The 14,881-nt window shown below is 29.5% G+C and overlaps 1 protein-coding gene across 1 annotated transcript in view; it reads left to right on the top strand.

The window, feature by feature from the left end:
• The window catches only part of LOC129224740 (coiled-coil domain-containing protein 177-like), a 40,397-nt gene extending 29,115 nt beyond the window's left edge, over positions 1-11,282 (top strand). The window contains 6 exon segments of the mRNA XM_054859288.1: positions 2,281-2,466; positions 3,611-3,743; positions 5,858-6,041; positions 7,791-8,003; positions 9,189-9,297; positions 10,826-11,282. Coding sequence (XP_054715263.1) covers positions 2,281-2,466; positions 3,611-3,743; positions 5,858-6,041; positions 7,791-8,003; positions 9,189-9,297; positions 10,826-10,996 — 996 coding nt within the window. The 3' untranslated portion in view covers positions 10,997-11,282.
• Positions 11,283-14,881: the final 3,599 nt, after the last annotated feature.

Genomic DNA, 14,881 nt, shown 5'->3' with positions numbered 1-14,881 from the left:
ATTTTTTTCTAGCGGAGGAAAAAGTTTGCCCCTATACGAGCAACTGCGAATTTCCATAGCACACGAGGATTTTGGAGCAATCGTTTGTGGAAGTGAGTAGAAACACCAGTTCCGGATAGCGTTACGGTTGCTATTGCGGTTGCGATGTCCTGTAATTTCTCTCGTGTGATATCCCCTTAAGTCAATTTCTGTTATAGACAACAGGGCAGTTCTCAAAAGGTGGGAACAAAAAAGTTAACTTTGAGCAATTTCAAAAATTTTCGAATTTGATATCAATTTTGCTTTTATTCTATAGTATGCATACCTAGAACACAATATATGAACATGAAAAGACAACAGGTATTTGTAAAAATTGTTAATTAGCAAACTAAATTAGCAGTCTGTAGGTAACACATTTTGGACATTGTTGTCCTGTAGGTAACGGATTTTGGACATCATCATGTAAGTTTCACCAATTTTAACTTTTCCAATGAAAATTTTATTTACTACTTTTTGAATTTTGCAATTTAATGATAAAGAGGATATTAATGAAGTACTTGAATGGCTATACATACTGCTCTTTACATATAATAAAGTTTTGGAATGATTTTGAAGAAGTTGATGAAAGGTAGAAAAAAAGCTTCATGGAAATAATTATACAAACTTGTAGTTTGATTTATTGGGACAAATAAGGAATAAAAATAGAGACAAATATGACATATATATTTTTAAAGCAAAAAATAAACAAAATATGCTTTAAGAAAGAATGCAAAAAGTGACATCAGTTTTAATAATGAATATTTTTTCTAATGTCATAAGAATTAAAACGATGTCTAAAAAAAATTATTGGAAAAAGAAATTCGTATTTCTATTTGGAGATCGTTAAATTATGTTTAAAAGAAAGAAGAGAAAAAAAATTCTAAAATAATAAAAGTGGCGGGAAAAAAAATTGCTAGCGCAGGTGATAAAGGCGCCAAAACTGGTGCAGCTGACGATTAACTACATTTGTCAAACTGGAATCCCCCTCTGGTAACCTTTAGCTTATCGTATACTGTGTTGTCACCAACAGAGGTTTGCTTGGCGATTTTCGCGCAAAATGGCTTTCGTTCGATCATAACAAGCCATGTTTCTACTGTAATTTATGTATTGTTCAATGTGTAACGTATAAATTATGCAAAATACCAATGGATTAAAAAAGATAACATCATAATAATCTTTTTTACTGATGTTAGAAGACAGTGGATTATAAAAAAATTATAAATAAACGGACAGAATTATCGGCGTCAAGATCGTAACGCCATTTGGTCATCTCACATGTATGTTTAAGAAAAATTATTTTTCTTCTAAGATACTGCATAAAAGCTTATGAAAACACTTTTAAACAACTAAAAACTGATTCTGAGGATCGATAAATACCTTTAAAACGAAAACATCATATACTTAGTTCTCAAATAATAGCATTGTGAAGATCGTAACTTTTGGACATGCATCAAATTTCAAACTTACTTTTTTTCTAAAATCGTTTACAAAGTAAATAATCTGTCTTTACTTTTGTTATTTGTGTAAAATATTAACAAAAAATTATTCAGTGTAAGATTCATGCCTTTAATTTTTTTTTTTGAAACGTATGGAAATAATTTAAAAAAAAAAAAATTTAATGGCACATATGCTCAGTTAACGTTATGGTATGCCCAAAATTGTGCCATTTAGCAAAGAAAATATTTTTTAAGGGCATTTGAAGAGCTTTTTTTCCATAATTTATGTCAATTCTTGTCTCTATACAGCATTATAATTTACCTCAAAAATTTTAGAGTTAATTAAAATGAAAGTTATTTGGTGTTGAAACTTCAAAGTTGAAGTCTGTGTTTGCTCCCACTTTTGAGAACTGCCCAACAATAGAATTAGTTATGACAAGATCTATCACTCTTTCTAGTATGATAGATCTCATAATAACTAATTAACAAGTTTTCATCATAACTAAACAAATTCACTTTTGAAGGATATTTTTGGTTCAAATACAAAACATCGACATCGAAAAAATATCTATTGCAAAACATCAGTGTTAAATACATCGAATGCAAAGCATGAATGTTAAAAAAAATCATCAATAGTATAAGTATCCTTGTTGTAACAAAAACATTGATGCTTTAAAAACATGATGTCAGATGTCACACTACTAGTTGTAAGCATTTTTTTCTTTATTTATTTTTTTTGTGTTAAATGAATGTTTTGTTAAGTAATGCTTTTTTATCATTTAAAATTCAGTGATTGTAGTTCAAAGTAATTAAATAAAAATTATAGGATATGAAAATTCTTGAGGTGATTCTGCAGAAATATGAAAAGCTTGAAGAAGAAGAAGAAAGGAGAGCTAGAGCGCAGAGAAGGTGGGATAGAGAAAAAGAAGACCGTGATAAAAAGAAAGAAGAAGCAGAATTTGAAAGGTGGAAAAATCTTGCCTTAAAGCAGAAAAGAAGCAGCTCAGAAGAAGTAAGAATTTCCATAAACCATATGCTTTATAAAAGTTTAGATAAATGTAGTGTATGTATGCCACAATATATATTTTTTTCTTTTGTAATAAATTACTAATGGGGTTTTCACATTTTTAAAATATGTTGTTGGGTCTTAACACATTTTAGCTATATTGAATTAATTAGTTATAGAACATTTACAGAAACTATGTAAAATGTTTTGGAAGATTTTATTATCGGAATGCCTTCTTAAAGCTGGTAAATTCTTATTAATTTATTTTTTCTCCTTGCAATTATTAAAAATGTGAATTTAAAATTTGAAACATACAATGATAAAATGTAATTGACATTTTATAGGTGTAGATAGAATATCAAGATAACCATAAGATATGTAGTAAATAAGTATTGGGTGTTGTAAATTGAAATTTGTTTTGATCCTTTGTAGTTTATTTTGTCTATATCCCCTGGCAAACTCACTGTTTGTTAAAAACTGTTGCAGTTGGATGGGAAAGCGGTTCCCCAAAAAATTTGTTTTATTATTCCAAAAATGTTTCAAATATAATGCAAATAGGTTTCTAACCCCCTTTTTGTAATTAAAAAAAAAATAAATAAATGTTTGGTTTTTGAACCAAAGCTGACATAAATAATGACAGTAAGTTTTGTAGTTTACTCTTCCATGTTATGATAATTTGCTGGGTAAAATGTTCTTAAAATTAGAATATAGAAAGAACGAAATCAAATTTTTGAAAAATCACTTTGAGGTGCATACCCTCATGCTACAAACTAATTTTCTGTCAAACTTCATGAAAATTGGCAGAACGGTTTAGGCCCTGTGCGCTTCACAGAGATCCCGATATCCAGACAGAGTGACTTTGAGCTTTATTAGTAAAAATTTATTCAATACTAATGCTATTTTATTAAATTTTAGAAGTACGGACCAAGTTAACCTAAGCATTTAATTCAATAATGTTTCATAATGCTGCACCAATTTCAACAAGTCCATTCAAAATTGTAGTTTTCAAGACTTTTTTTTTATTGTGTGAGTTAAAAAAATTAAAACCTATGCAACAAATGTATATTTAAATACTTTATACTTTCATTTTTTTATTCACTTTAAATAAACTGTACCTAAGTGCTTATTTCATGTTTGAATGTGCTTACAGCGCCTTAAGATATCCTCTGAAAAATCTACTCCTACTCATTGCTGCTCTCGTTATCCTGCATCAAAGAAAGACAGTAGTGAAAGATCTTCCGTTTATCAGAAGAGACATAGTTTTAAGGTATTGTTGTCTTAAAGTACTTGTTTTCTCTCTCTCTCTTTCTCATCTTCATCCTCATATAAATAACCGCTGATGATCGAGTAACCCGCATGTTTCAACAATGAAACTCGCGCCATGGCATGATAATTTGATATGTTTTGGCAATGTTTAACATGCAGGGAATGGCTTTATTGTGACAAGGCTGAACTGGATCCGGTAACTTAACTGTTTTACTGATAAGACTGTATCATTTCAGGTCAATGAAGAAACAGAAAAGTGGTTGAAAAATAACGCTATCCACTGGAGTAAGGGTTAAAATTTCAAATATCAAAATACCACCAAACAGGCAATCGCTTTGTTCAAATGTAGAAGCAATTTTCACCCGTCATATCTTGACTAGCGATTTTCTAGTCTTTAAATAAGTGAAGGAAATGGTTGGAAAACAGGCTGCCACTTTCATTTTGGTGCCTACTGATTTGCCTGTTCAATCAAAACTGATAGTGAGAAATTTAATGCTTTTAATAATGTCAGTAACTCTTAAAAGCATTCTTGAAGATGATGTTAGAATTTATAAAGCAAACCACTGGTTTTACGTAACTGTTAACCGTCCAGACTCATTCGGGAGACTCCGAATTCTGATGTTTTCTCTCGAACTCTCTAGTGAAGTAAATCTCCCAAATTTTCAACAAGACAAAATTACCTACAAAAAGTTGGGTTTTTTTTGTGCATCGTAATCGTGGGGAAAGAAGAACCTATTTCTCAAAACTCACGGTTGTAAAAATGAAACCTTTTCATGCACAAGTATGAAAATTATGTTTGTCCGATCATTATTGAAATATGTTTATTTCATTTTTTTCTTTTTAAAACTTTTTATTTTCCCAAAAAAATATAGTAAAAATATTCCAGATTTGTTTTCTCTGAACTTCAGACATGTTTACCTGATGCATGGAATTTTTATTATCACTTATGAAGTAAGGCAAACTTATGCTTTTAGTGATTTCAATCTAAAAATTATAGATTTGCTTTCCCTCCAAAATAACAAATGTATAATATTAATATTATTCTCAATTTACAAATTGTGTGTCCTATACACAGGCTTAATTTAAGAACTTATATCTTAAAAATCCCTTTAAAAGGGGGGGGGGGAGAATCTCCCCTCCGTGAAAGGAAAGGAGACCCTCCCCCCTTTTATGGTTCATGTATTTATTTTATTTTCCAATTTAGAAACCAAAGCTAGAAATTATTTTTAAAAAAAGCAGAAGTGTCAAAATTTTCAGATTAAAATTATTTATTTTACTTTGTATATCTGCTTACAAAACATTATTTAGCACAAGCAGTAACTTTTAGTTTATATATTCATTGTTTAGATATTGGTAAATCAATTGTTTTACTTAAGCAAGCCATACTTGCTTAATGAAATTATTACCAAGTGTTTGTGACATCTCAGAATACTTTGGGGTGAGTAATGTAAGTCTAATTCATGTCTAAGTGTTTCTTTGTGGAAAGTTATTGTGTGCATAATTCATCTAAATCTTAAGAGAAAAGTGAGTTAATTTGTTTGATTTGCATTAATTACCACTCATATGCTTTCAAAACCAGCTTTAGCAAAATTTTGTACTTTTTTTTTCTCATTTCTTTTTCCTTTTTAATTTTTTTGCTGCCGCTAAAAATCCTGTTTTCTCTCTTTTTGATCCCCCACTTTTCAGTCCTAATCGCCGCCTCTGTTGGCAGCAATAGTTTTAGTTTTCTAAAAAAAAAGTAAAATGGCAGTAAAAAGAAGTCTAGGAGTTTAAACGGGTTTATGGTTGCACTCATATTGTACTAATAATAAAGACTTTAATAATTTATTTTTGCAGTTCAAAGATAAAGAATGTTTTTCAGAAATATCTAAAACTAGTTTCGAAATTGAAAAAATAATGTTAGAAGTATATTTTGAATATAAAATTAATATAGTGTAAGAGAGAGAGAGAGCAGATCGTAAATGGTTTTTATTGGTGCTATGATTGTTTCAAAACATCTCGAAGAGCGACCAACCTCCATTAACGACCACTTTCTTTTGGAACGGAGAGTTGTCACTCCAGAGAAGTTTCACTGTACTTATTTTCTAATTTGAGATAAATAAATGGTGTATTACATTTTGCTTTCAGCAAGCAGCAAAAAATCAAACGAAATCTTTCGATGAGCAGCAGAATCCTAGACGCAATTTTGCTTCCGATAGAATGTCTCGATATGAAGCTGAGCAGAAGTTAAAAGCAATTCAACTTAAACAAGAACAGGTTAGAAGAAGGAGGATGGAAATCATCCAGAAACGAGATGATTGTTTAAAGAGAAGTGCGTGGGTGTCCATTTGCTGTTTTTTCTATAAATATTCTTCTGTTATGACATTAGTTGAATTTTGTTTTAGAATTTAAATGCTCTCACAATGTGTCATCATACACAATGTATGATGACACATCACAATGTGTCAAGTATAATTTGATTCATACTCTCATCAAGTGCAAAACTCAAATTATTTCTATAACCTTTTGAGGTCCATAAAAAAAATTCCACCTGTTAAATCCAAAGAGGTTATAAAATGTAACTTGATAGCATTATAATACATACAAGTATCCTAGGATTGTGTTGAAGAGATGCCGTTTTAAGGCCACAAAAATTATATAGTAGTTATAGTAATAGTATTGGACACTGCTTTGACAGAGGACCAACAGCAAATTTTTAATGTTAGACTGAGTCCAATATAGTACCTGAAAGGGTTAAAACTGTTCCATAAGTATGTTGTACTAAAATGCTAAATCATTTTACTTTTGGTATTGAAACTTTTTTGTTGTTTAAAGGTTTGAATTTTCTTTTATTTGCATTTTGGATAGTTATTCAGATTCATATTGTTTAATACTTAGTTATTTTAGGGAATTTTAAGTTTAAAACTGTGTTTATAAAAGACTCTTTCATACTATAGAAGATTTGATTTAATAGGAAGAAAAGAAATTCAAAGCTTTATCTGCAACATTTAAGGAGAAAAAAAGAGAAAGATCATTTAGGTTTAAATAATGGCAATGATTATGCCATTAAGACTAACTTGAATTTGTACACACATTTTTGAACTATATTCCAGCACAAATGAACTTTAAATCTAGTCCTACTTTTCTAAGTCATCATGTTTCAATGGTTTCCTTAGTTGCCTCAAAGCCATCATTAGAATTACATAATATATTTTATCTTTTTTTTTTTTTTTTACAAATGGTCTGACTAATGATATAAGTTCAATTAATGTTTAAAGAATAAATGTTGCAGGCCAATTCTCGAGAAAATGTCCGGTAATAAGGCTGATTTTTGCTGTTTCTGATCGTACAACCTACTACTAACTAACTTTTTATAAAGAAAAAAATTAGACTTCCAATACAAATTTTTTCCCTCTGAAACTTTCAACTTTTAAAATTTGATATTAGATCAACTGTTCTATTTTTTTTAAATGTTCTTTTAGCTTTATATCTTTAAATTTATAATCAACAAAACTTAGTATGGATTAACAAATAGCGATAAATCTTAATGTAGGCGTCTCACAATTTTTTTCAGTAAAATACGTGCAAGCCAACTCAAAACAATGATCTTTCTTTTAAAAGAATTAAAACATTTTTATCAAGGTGACTGACAAGAAAATAACAAAGTCAAAAACATTGCCGCAATCGGCTGAAAATAGTCTTAAGATCGACTGGTCGATCGTGATCAACGGTTTGCCGACCACTGCTTTAAGCTATTTATCTCATCTGCTTAATAGTGAATAAACAAAGGCATCCCTTTAGAATGTGATATTTGTTTTTTTCACATAGGTTAAAAACTTTTCCTTTTCTTCTAATAACTTTATTTCTTAATTTGTCCATAAGTTGCAGCCTCTTTTGGAATTGCAGGTATTATATCTCTGCTGCCTGGATTCTGCTTCTCTCATATTATTGGTACCCAAAGTCCATATTTAAATTGATCTTCCAACTATTTTAATCTTTGTATTTTTAAGTGCTTATAATTAGTGTTATTTAGTATTAGTTATTTATATGACTTTCTGATTGATTTTAATGTTTAATAATTACAGAGAAGATTTCAAGGTAAAATTAAAACAAGTTAAAATGAACCAGCAAGAATTAGATAAAGCAATGGAAAAATGGCAAGAGCAAGTCATCTGTTACCAAGAATCTTCAAATATGCGTGCAGCAGAGAAAGCTGCTGAGGTTTTTGAACAGCGACGTTTGAAAGCGATGCAAGGAAGAATTTCAAAACAAGAAGAGCACAAAAGAAACATGCAGAAGTAAGCATTTGATTAGTACTAAGTGATGAAACAAATATTAAGATGAGATAATAGCAAGTTGAAATTAATGTGGTACTTGATCCAAAGTTTGATTTTACATTCGTGCTGATTTTTCTGCTAATTGGTGAAATTCTGTTAATTTCAGTCTTCAGATTTGTGGAAATCTATTTTTATAGTTATTCCGTGTTTTTAAAGTTTCAAGACGAAAAATAGATGGAATTTAACTTCAAACTATGACTTGTAAAAAGTAACCTTTTTTTGTGCAGCATGCTTTACATCGTCTAATGTGTAAGAAACAATAAGAGATTTAGAAATAGACAACCAACGGCAGATGCCTAGGAATTTTGCTACTCATTTTCAAAAATGCTGTAAAATACTGCAAATATTGTTTTCAGTGTGCAATCTTTTTTTTTAGTATCCTGCCTCCTAGTCCTAAGAATTGCATTTTTTTTTTCATTATAACAGTTTTCTTAGTTTTGTTATGATGTAAATTATTTTTTTTTTTTTTCACCTTAATTAAAATTTTAGTTTAAAAATATAGATGCACTATATGTCCAATAAAATTATTTGAACTAAATATTTTTCTTTCATCCTTCTCTTGGAAATAAGAGCTTTTTTTTTTTTTTTCTTCTTCAAAAATCAATCAATTTATAACTTACCCAGGGGTACAGGGGGGGCGATTTATTTTTGTTATTTTTTAATTTGCTGATATTAGTTTAAAATTTCAATTATGGCTTTGAAAAAAGAAATAACATGTAGATATTTGGGGGAACTGGTAGAAGAGAGAGCTTTAATTGGAATTATCCTATCACTTTTTCAAGATTCAGAAAAGTTTTTGTCATCTTTTAAGTTTTTGATTGGCTTTTGTTATGCTAAATTTTGAAATTATTTTCTTTATTGCAGGTTTAATGCAGCCCAGTTACATAACAGATCTATTTAACTCTTTTTTTTAATACAAATTTAAAAAACTTAAATTACCACATAATCCATTTTATGCTTTTGCATTTCATTTTAAAAAAAGTTCAAATAATTTTTTTTGAATACACTGTGAAGGAGATATTTCTTCATTTTATTGCTTTTATAAATTTAATATAAAGTTTTGAATAGAAAAAAACAAAACTATGAAAAGATGTCAATTTTTTTGTGTGGTAGATTTTTAAAAAACATTTATGCATTTAAATGTAGGATTGAAGCAGAAGACTATGCAAAACTTCAAGAAATGATGGCTAAACTTCGTTCAAAAGATGAACGGTGCAGAGCTTTTAAAGAGGAGAAAGATTCTTCAATGGAACAAGTAATCTTATCAATGTTTTCTCAATTATCAATTGCAATTAAAACTGAACTTAGACCTCAAACTTTAGAAAAAGTTGATCTTTCAACAGTTGATGCATGGTTTGGGCCCATGAAGCTGCAAGAGGGAGCTTTGGAGGACAATTACCCCTCCCAGAACTCCTGATTTTAACATGCATTGCCAATCCTAATACCCTAGTTTGTATACATGTAAGCACTGTTACGGCCAATACCCTCCACAGGGGCACCCAGATAGGAGGTTATCGTGACATTCCAAAAATATTCTTATTCGGAAAACTTAGACAATTCAGAGAATTTAGAAACAGCATTGCAATTATTTTCTCTTAATATATTAATTTTTAACTCTTTTAACAATACCCCTAATGTCTCTTTGCATTACATGCAGATATGCATGCATGCACTTTTTAAAACAGTATTTTCATTTTTTCAATGATTCGTAAAATTTGGAATTTTATTCTGTAAACTGCATATTTATTTTCTCCCTCCTAAAAATTCAAGTTTGGGGCACTCCTAACCCCTCCCTCCCCTTACCACGAGAAGATGAATTTTGGCTGTGCTACTGGTTCGGGAAGTGAGATAATTTTGCATATTAAAAAATATGCTGGATCAGGGGGTGCACAGAAATTTTGGGGCCCATTACAAATGACTTTTAAGGCTCCCCTTCATATTGTTTACCCATACTATTTACCCCTCATTTAAAAAATCTTTGGACCCCCCTCAGGCTCGGGTCCAGGTCAACAGATGTCCCTTCTCCTCTTGTGCAGGATTGGTGTTAAGACTCTTGAACTTAAAAGCTAAATTCCCAAATCAATATATTAGGAAGATTAAAATCTTCAGCCTTAAAATCTGTATCTCCTTCAGGATAAGAATAGTTTCTAAAAGACTCCATTTGGATAAATTCAGTTTCTGAAAGTGGTTGGTAGAATAATGAAAAACTTTCTCATTCTCTCCACTAAGGTAAGGGCAATCTTCAAAAGTCTCCAGTAAGATAAGGATAGTCTTAAAAAGTATGCAGAGGGTCTTTTAAAGACTTCAGTAAGATAACCAGTGGCGTACATAGCACCCCCGCAACCCCCACGGCACTATAAATCTTGCAGCGAGTGCACTAAAGTTTATGTACACTATTGAAGAAAAGAAGTCTTTATAAGTCTCCAGTAAGGTAAAAACTGTCCTTAAAAGTGCAGTAAGACTCGATTATGGTATGGAACTGTCCCTTTAAGTCCCTATTAGAATAAATGCAAAATCTTGAAAAGCCCTTGAATCTGCAATTGCAGTTCTATTCCATTTTCTTTGAAATGTCTTCCTCTTGGTTGATTGTGAAAAAAAATTTAGAGTTCATTAAAATATGGTTTAAATTTATCTATATGAGTAGAAAAAGGAGATTGTTACATTCATGCAAAGGGCTAAATATATAGCTTAGGTTTCCTAACTCTATTTGGTAAAGAATTTGATTCATATGCTCATGTAAGCACGAGTCTCTAATATATATATCCTATATATTTCTATTCCAGTCTCGTCAATTAGCACAAGCAGCTTCAGATCTCCGTGACCTTATTCGACAAAGACTAGACAAAGATGCATTTGTCAGAAAAAGTCAACAAGCTGCATTAGAGTCCAGACTTTTGAGCATAGAACCCCGTAACCCTAAGAGTAAGCAACTTAACCCTGACGAAGAAAAGTAGTAATCTTTCATACTGTGTACATACTTTTAACTTGTATTTTATAAGTAATATATCATGCAGGGTAGAATTAAGGGTCTTCTGTTAAGTTTTTGCATTTATTGTAAAATAATCATGTAAGAGAGATGTGATCCAAATGTGATATTTTGTGCATTGTTATATCTATGCAATTTATTTTATTATACTTTTGTTATTATTTTAAATTTTCATACATATACACATTTTTATTATTGCACAGCGTTATTTGTTGTTTTTAAAATTTATTTGTGCTTTAGAGCAATCTAGTCTTCAAAATTATTGTAGGTAAACAATTAGTCATTTTTTTACGTTTTTATATTGATGACTAAGCCTTATGTATGTGCTACATATTATAAAAAGTAGTCATTTTCAACTTTCATTGTTTGTATTTAAAGGAATTGTTGGAAAAGTTGTAATTTAAAAGGATAAATGTTTATTATTATTAGTCATTAGTGCTTCATGGTATTAAACTATTTATCTTTAAAATGGGGATGATGTACTTCCCTAAAGTTCTGTAATGTGTTTTCATATCAGAAACGTGAATGCATATGGAAAAAAAATTTAACATACATAATTACAATAAACATGCGCTAATTTAAACTGAATTGTTTAGTAATTAGTTGACCTATATCTTCATGTATTAAAAAAGTACACTTATTGTAATTAAATTTTTTTAAATGCTCTTTTTTTGGGGGGGGGGGATATCTTGTGTATTTATTTGGGTATTTATTTTTGTGTAAAATGTTTTTCATTTCCAGTTTTGTCCTTCAGTGTTTTTTTTTTTTTTTTTTTTTAATTTAATTTAATAGTCTACAGCATTAATGAGTTTTAGATGATAGGCATTTATTGCTTATTAGCTTTCAACATAGAAAATCTCAAAGTATTACATAAAATCAAATGCTGCATTAAAATTAGGAAGTTTTTTAAATATTTTTTCAGAAGAATTTTTAAGTGCAAGTTTCTTTGATTTTTATTTCACTGCTTAATGCTTTAAGTATGAAGAGAATTTTGTATAAAAATAAGAAATACTTAAAAGAATCCTACTGTCAAAGAAGTTTACAAAATTTTAAATATGAAGAAACACATATGAAAGTTACTTTTTGTATGAAATGATATAGCTTTGGCTAGCTTTACTTATCAGTTTTAAATTCAATTTTCAGTTTAAAAATCCAATAACATATGAAATCTATGTGTCAATAAAAAATAAACCCACTTTGATTTGCAATTATGTTAGATTGAAAAAAATATAAAGAAAAGATGACGTCATAGATATAGTAAAATTTATATTCAATTTCATTTATGAATGATTTGCACTGAAAGAAAAGTGTGAAGGAAGTATTAATTAATTCTTTGAGTTTAATTCAACTAATAAAATATTAGTTCAATTAAATATTAACTAATTGCAAAATAGGAACTTATTCTTTTAAACTCATTCAACTGCCCCAGTTCTCAAACAAAGTTTGTAAATACTTGCCTTTCCTCTGACTTGCCTCTTTTGCTTTTGTAATGATTAGTATTATTTCTGTGGCTTAACACATTGAAAGGATAAAAATTTTACAAGTTCAATGGAATGCTTACTCACAAGAGTTTTCTCAAGCAATTTCCACGAAATATTAAACTCGGTGCCAAAAAAGGTGAAAAATTGAAGATTTTTCTTTGTGATATTCATCATTCCTAATCATTCAGTTAAAATCTCTTGATCTACCTGGTTTTCAATAGTAATTTTTGCATTGCAAATGTTTTCTATGTATATTCCAACTTATATATTTAACATTTTTTGATACCATATCACTAAATTAATAGTTAACTTTTAAACTTTACTCACTTAAATGCATTTGAAAGCATGCCGAAGGTTTTAATGTAGGAATTTGCTAATTATGGAAATATGAAAGCATTGTTTCTTCATTTTAATTTAAGATTCATTACCAAGCTCCGCACATTAAGGCAAGGACCTGATTGCTTGCTTATTTTTTCTTGAAGGTGCCAAATTTTGTAATTTTGTTAAGTATTTTTTATGCTAAACATGAAAAGTATAATTTTAAAACGAATGTTGCTCTTACCAACAAAGATAAAATGAATGAATATTCAGCTACAGTATGACTTATTCAGCTTTAATTAAAGTGCTAATGAACATGAAATATTTGAAATTTTACAGTAAGATGTTGTCATGATGGAATAATTTTCAAAACATTATATGATGTAAAAAAATAAATAAATAAAAAGCTAACATATGTACATAATCATAAAGAACCAAAACTAATGTCAATTTGGAAAACATTTTGATCTTTTATAACAAGCGAGCTGAATATTTTATTCACATTAAAGGTGCTAAATCTTACTCTCATTTTAATGATATACAAATGCCCCATCAACACCAGATAAACTCCGCACTGCTAGAATCCTTGCTAAGCATATATATATAAACTCCCACAGAACTGCATCTCTATCATTTATGGCCTTGATATTTTATTTTTATTTAATTTTGATTTTACAAAATGTGAACTTCAAAAAGATAGAAATCATCTAGTCATAAAATTTTTTATTTTATAGAAGATTGGTTGAAAATAGGTTTACTAGTATCTATTGAGAGCCATATGATATCTGTTTTTCTAATTCAATATATCTGCACAAACTTGCAAATTTAAGTGCGATATAAATACTAAACAATTGAAAGTTTTAACTGATTTTAAAACTTTTATGTTCAAACACTGATAACTAGCAGTCAACTAACTAGCAGTTAAATCAACTAGCAATACTCGATTTACCTGCTCTGTCAATACTCAATGAAGACGCAATACATTTTTAATTCCTTGCTCAACCAAGTACAGTCAACCCTTGTTTACTGCGGTAAATACGTTCCAGACTCTATCCCGATAAGTGAATTTTGGCTAAATAGGATTATTTGTTTATAAGTCAAATATTTTTCTAGTTGGAGTTGAAGAAAACTTATTTACAGCCCTTTAAAGGCGTTTTCAATGAAATAACACCTTTTGGTCATGCTTATACTTATATAATTCAATATAATGCACAAAATATGAGAATATTTGACATCAAAAAAATTTCATTGTTAATTTGCATTAAACTAAACAACACATACACACAATTGTTACACACTGCCAACAATCTGCAAAAATAGTGCAACTTGTCCAATGATAAAATGAGTGACAGTATCTTCCCGGCCAGTCCTCTTATTTTTTTTAGAAGAATTTAACTTCCCTATTGTAAAAGATTTTATTATGAAAAAGTCAACACAAGCACACTGGAAAATGATAATGACAATATTTGAAAATACCACTAGAGAGTAAAGCTTTGAAGTGCAGAGTAGCGTGGGATGGCTGTAATTAGCCGTTTCTAAACTGTCCAGTCCATTCCTTTGTACTATTTCTGTACTTTCTTCAGATTTCTGACTTCAGGAATTAAAAATATTATTTAATTCTCTTGCCTTTTCAGATTAGATAATATTATCAGAGTTTTAAAAAAATATTTATGGTAACTGGATGGAGATTATTTTAACAAATTTTCAATTGATGTATAGATCAAAAGTTCTTGTTTTCAAACTATTTAAAAGTAATTAGAAAATAAAAATCTAAATTCAGCAAAGGAATGACATATAAAGAAAACCATTCACTCAGCCTTCTCCTACAATACTGGACACAATATCAACCAAGAACACTTTAAAATGTTGTCAATTATTATAACAATATTTATGTGAGATGAAGTTTTTGAATTTAATTTTTTTTAACTTGAAGAGCATGTAGCTGAATATTCAATATCCAGTAAAATCATTATCTTTTGTCACAGAAGAATGAGAAAAAAAATCCAGATCTATATTCTAAAAATTTCTTTAAGCTATGAAAAAGAACAGGATGT

This window comes from Uloborus diversus, chromosome 6 (assembly GCF_026930045.1).
Source record: "Uloborus diversus isolate 005 chromosome 6, Udiv.v.3.1, whole genome shotgun sequence".
In the NCBI taxonomy this organism is placed as follows: Eukaryota; Metazoa; Arthropoda; class Arachnida; order Araneae; family Uloboridae; genus Uloborus; species Uloborus diversus.
This window is presented reverse-complemented; position numbering and strand designations above follow the sequence as displayed.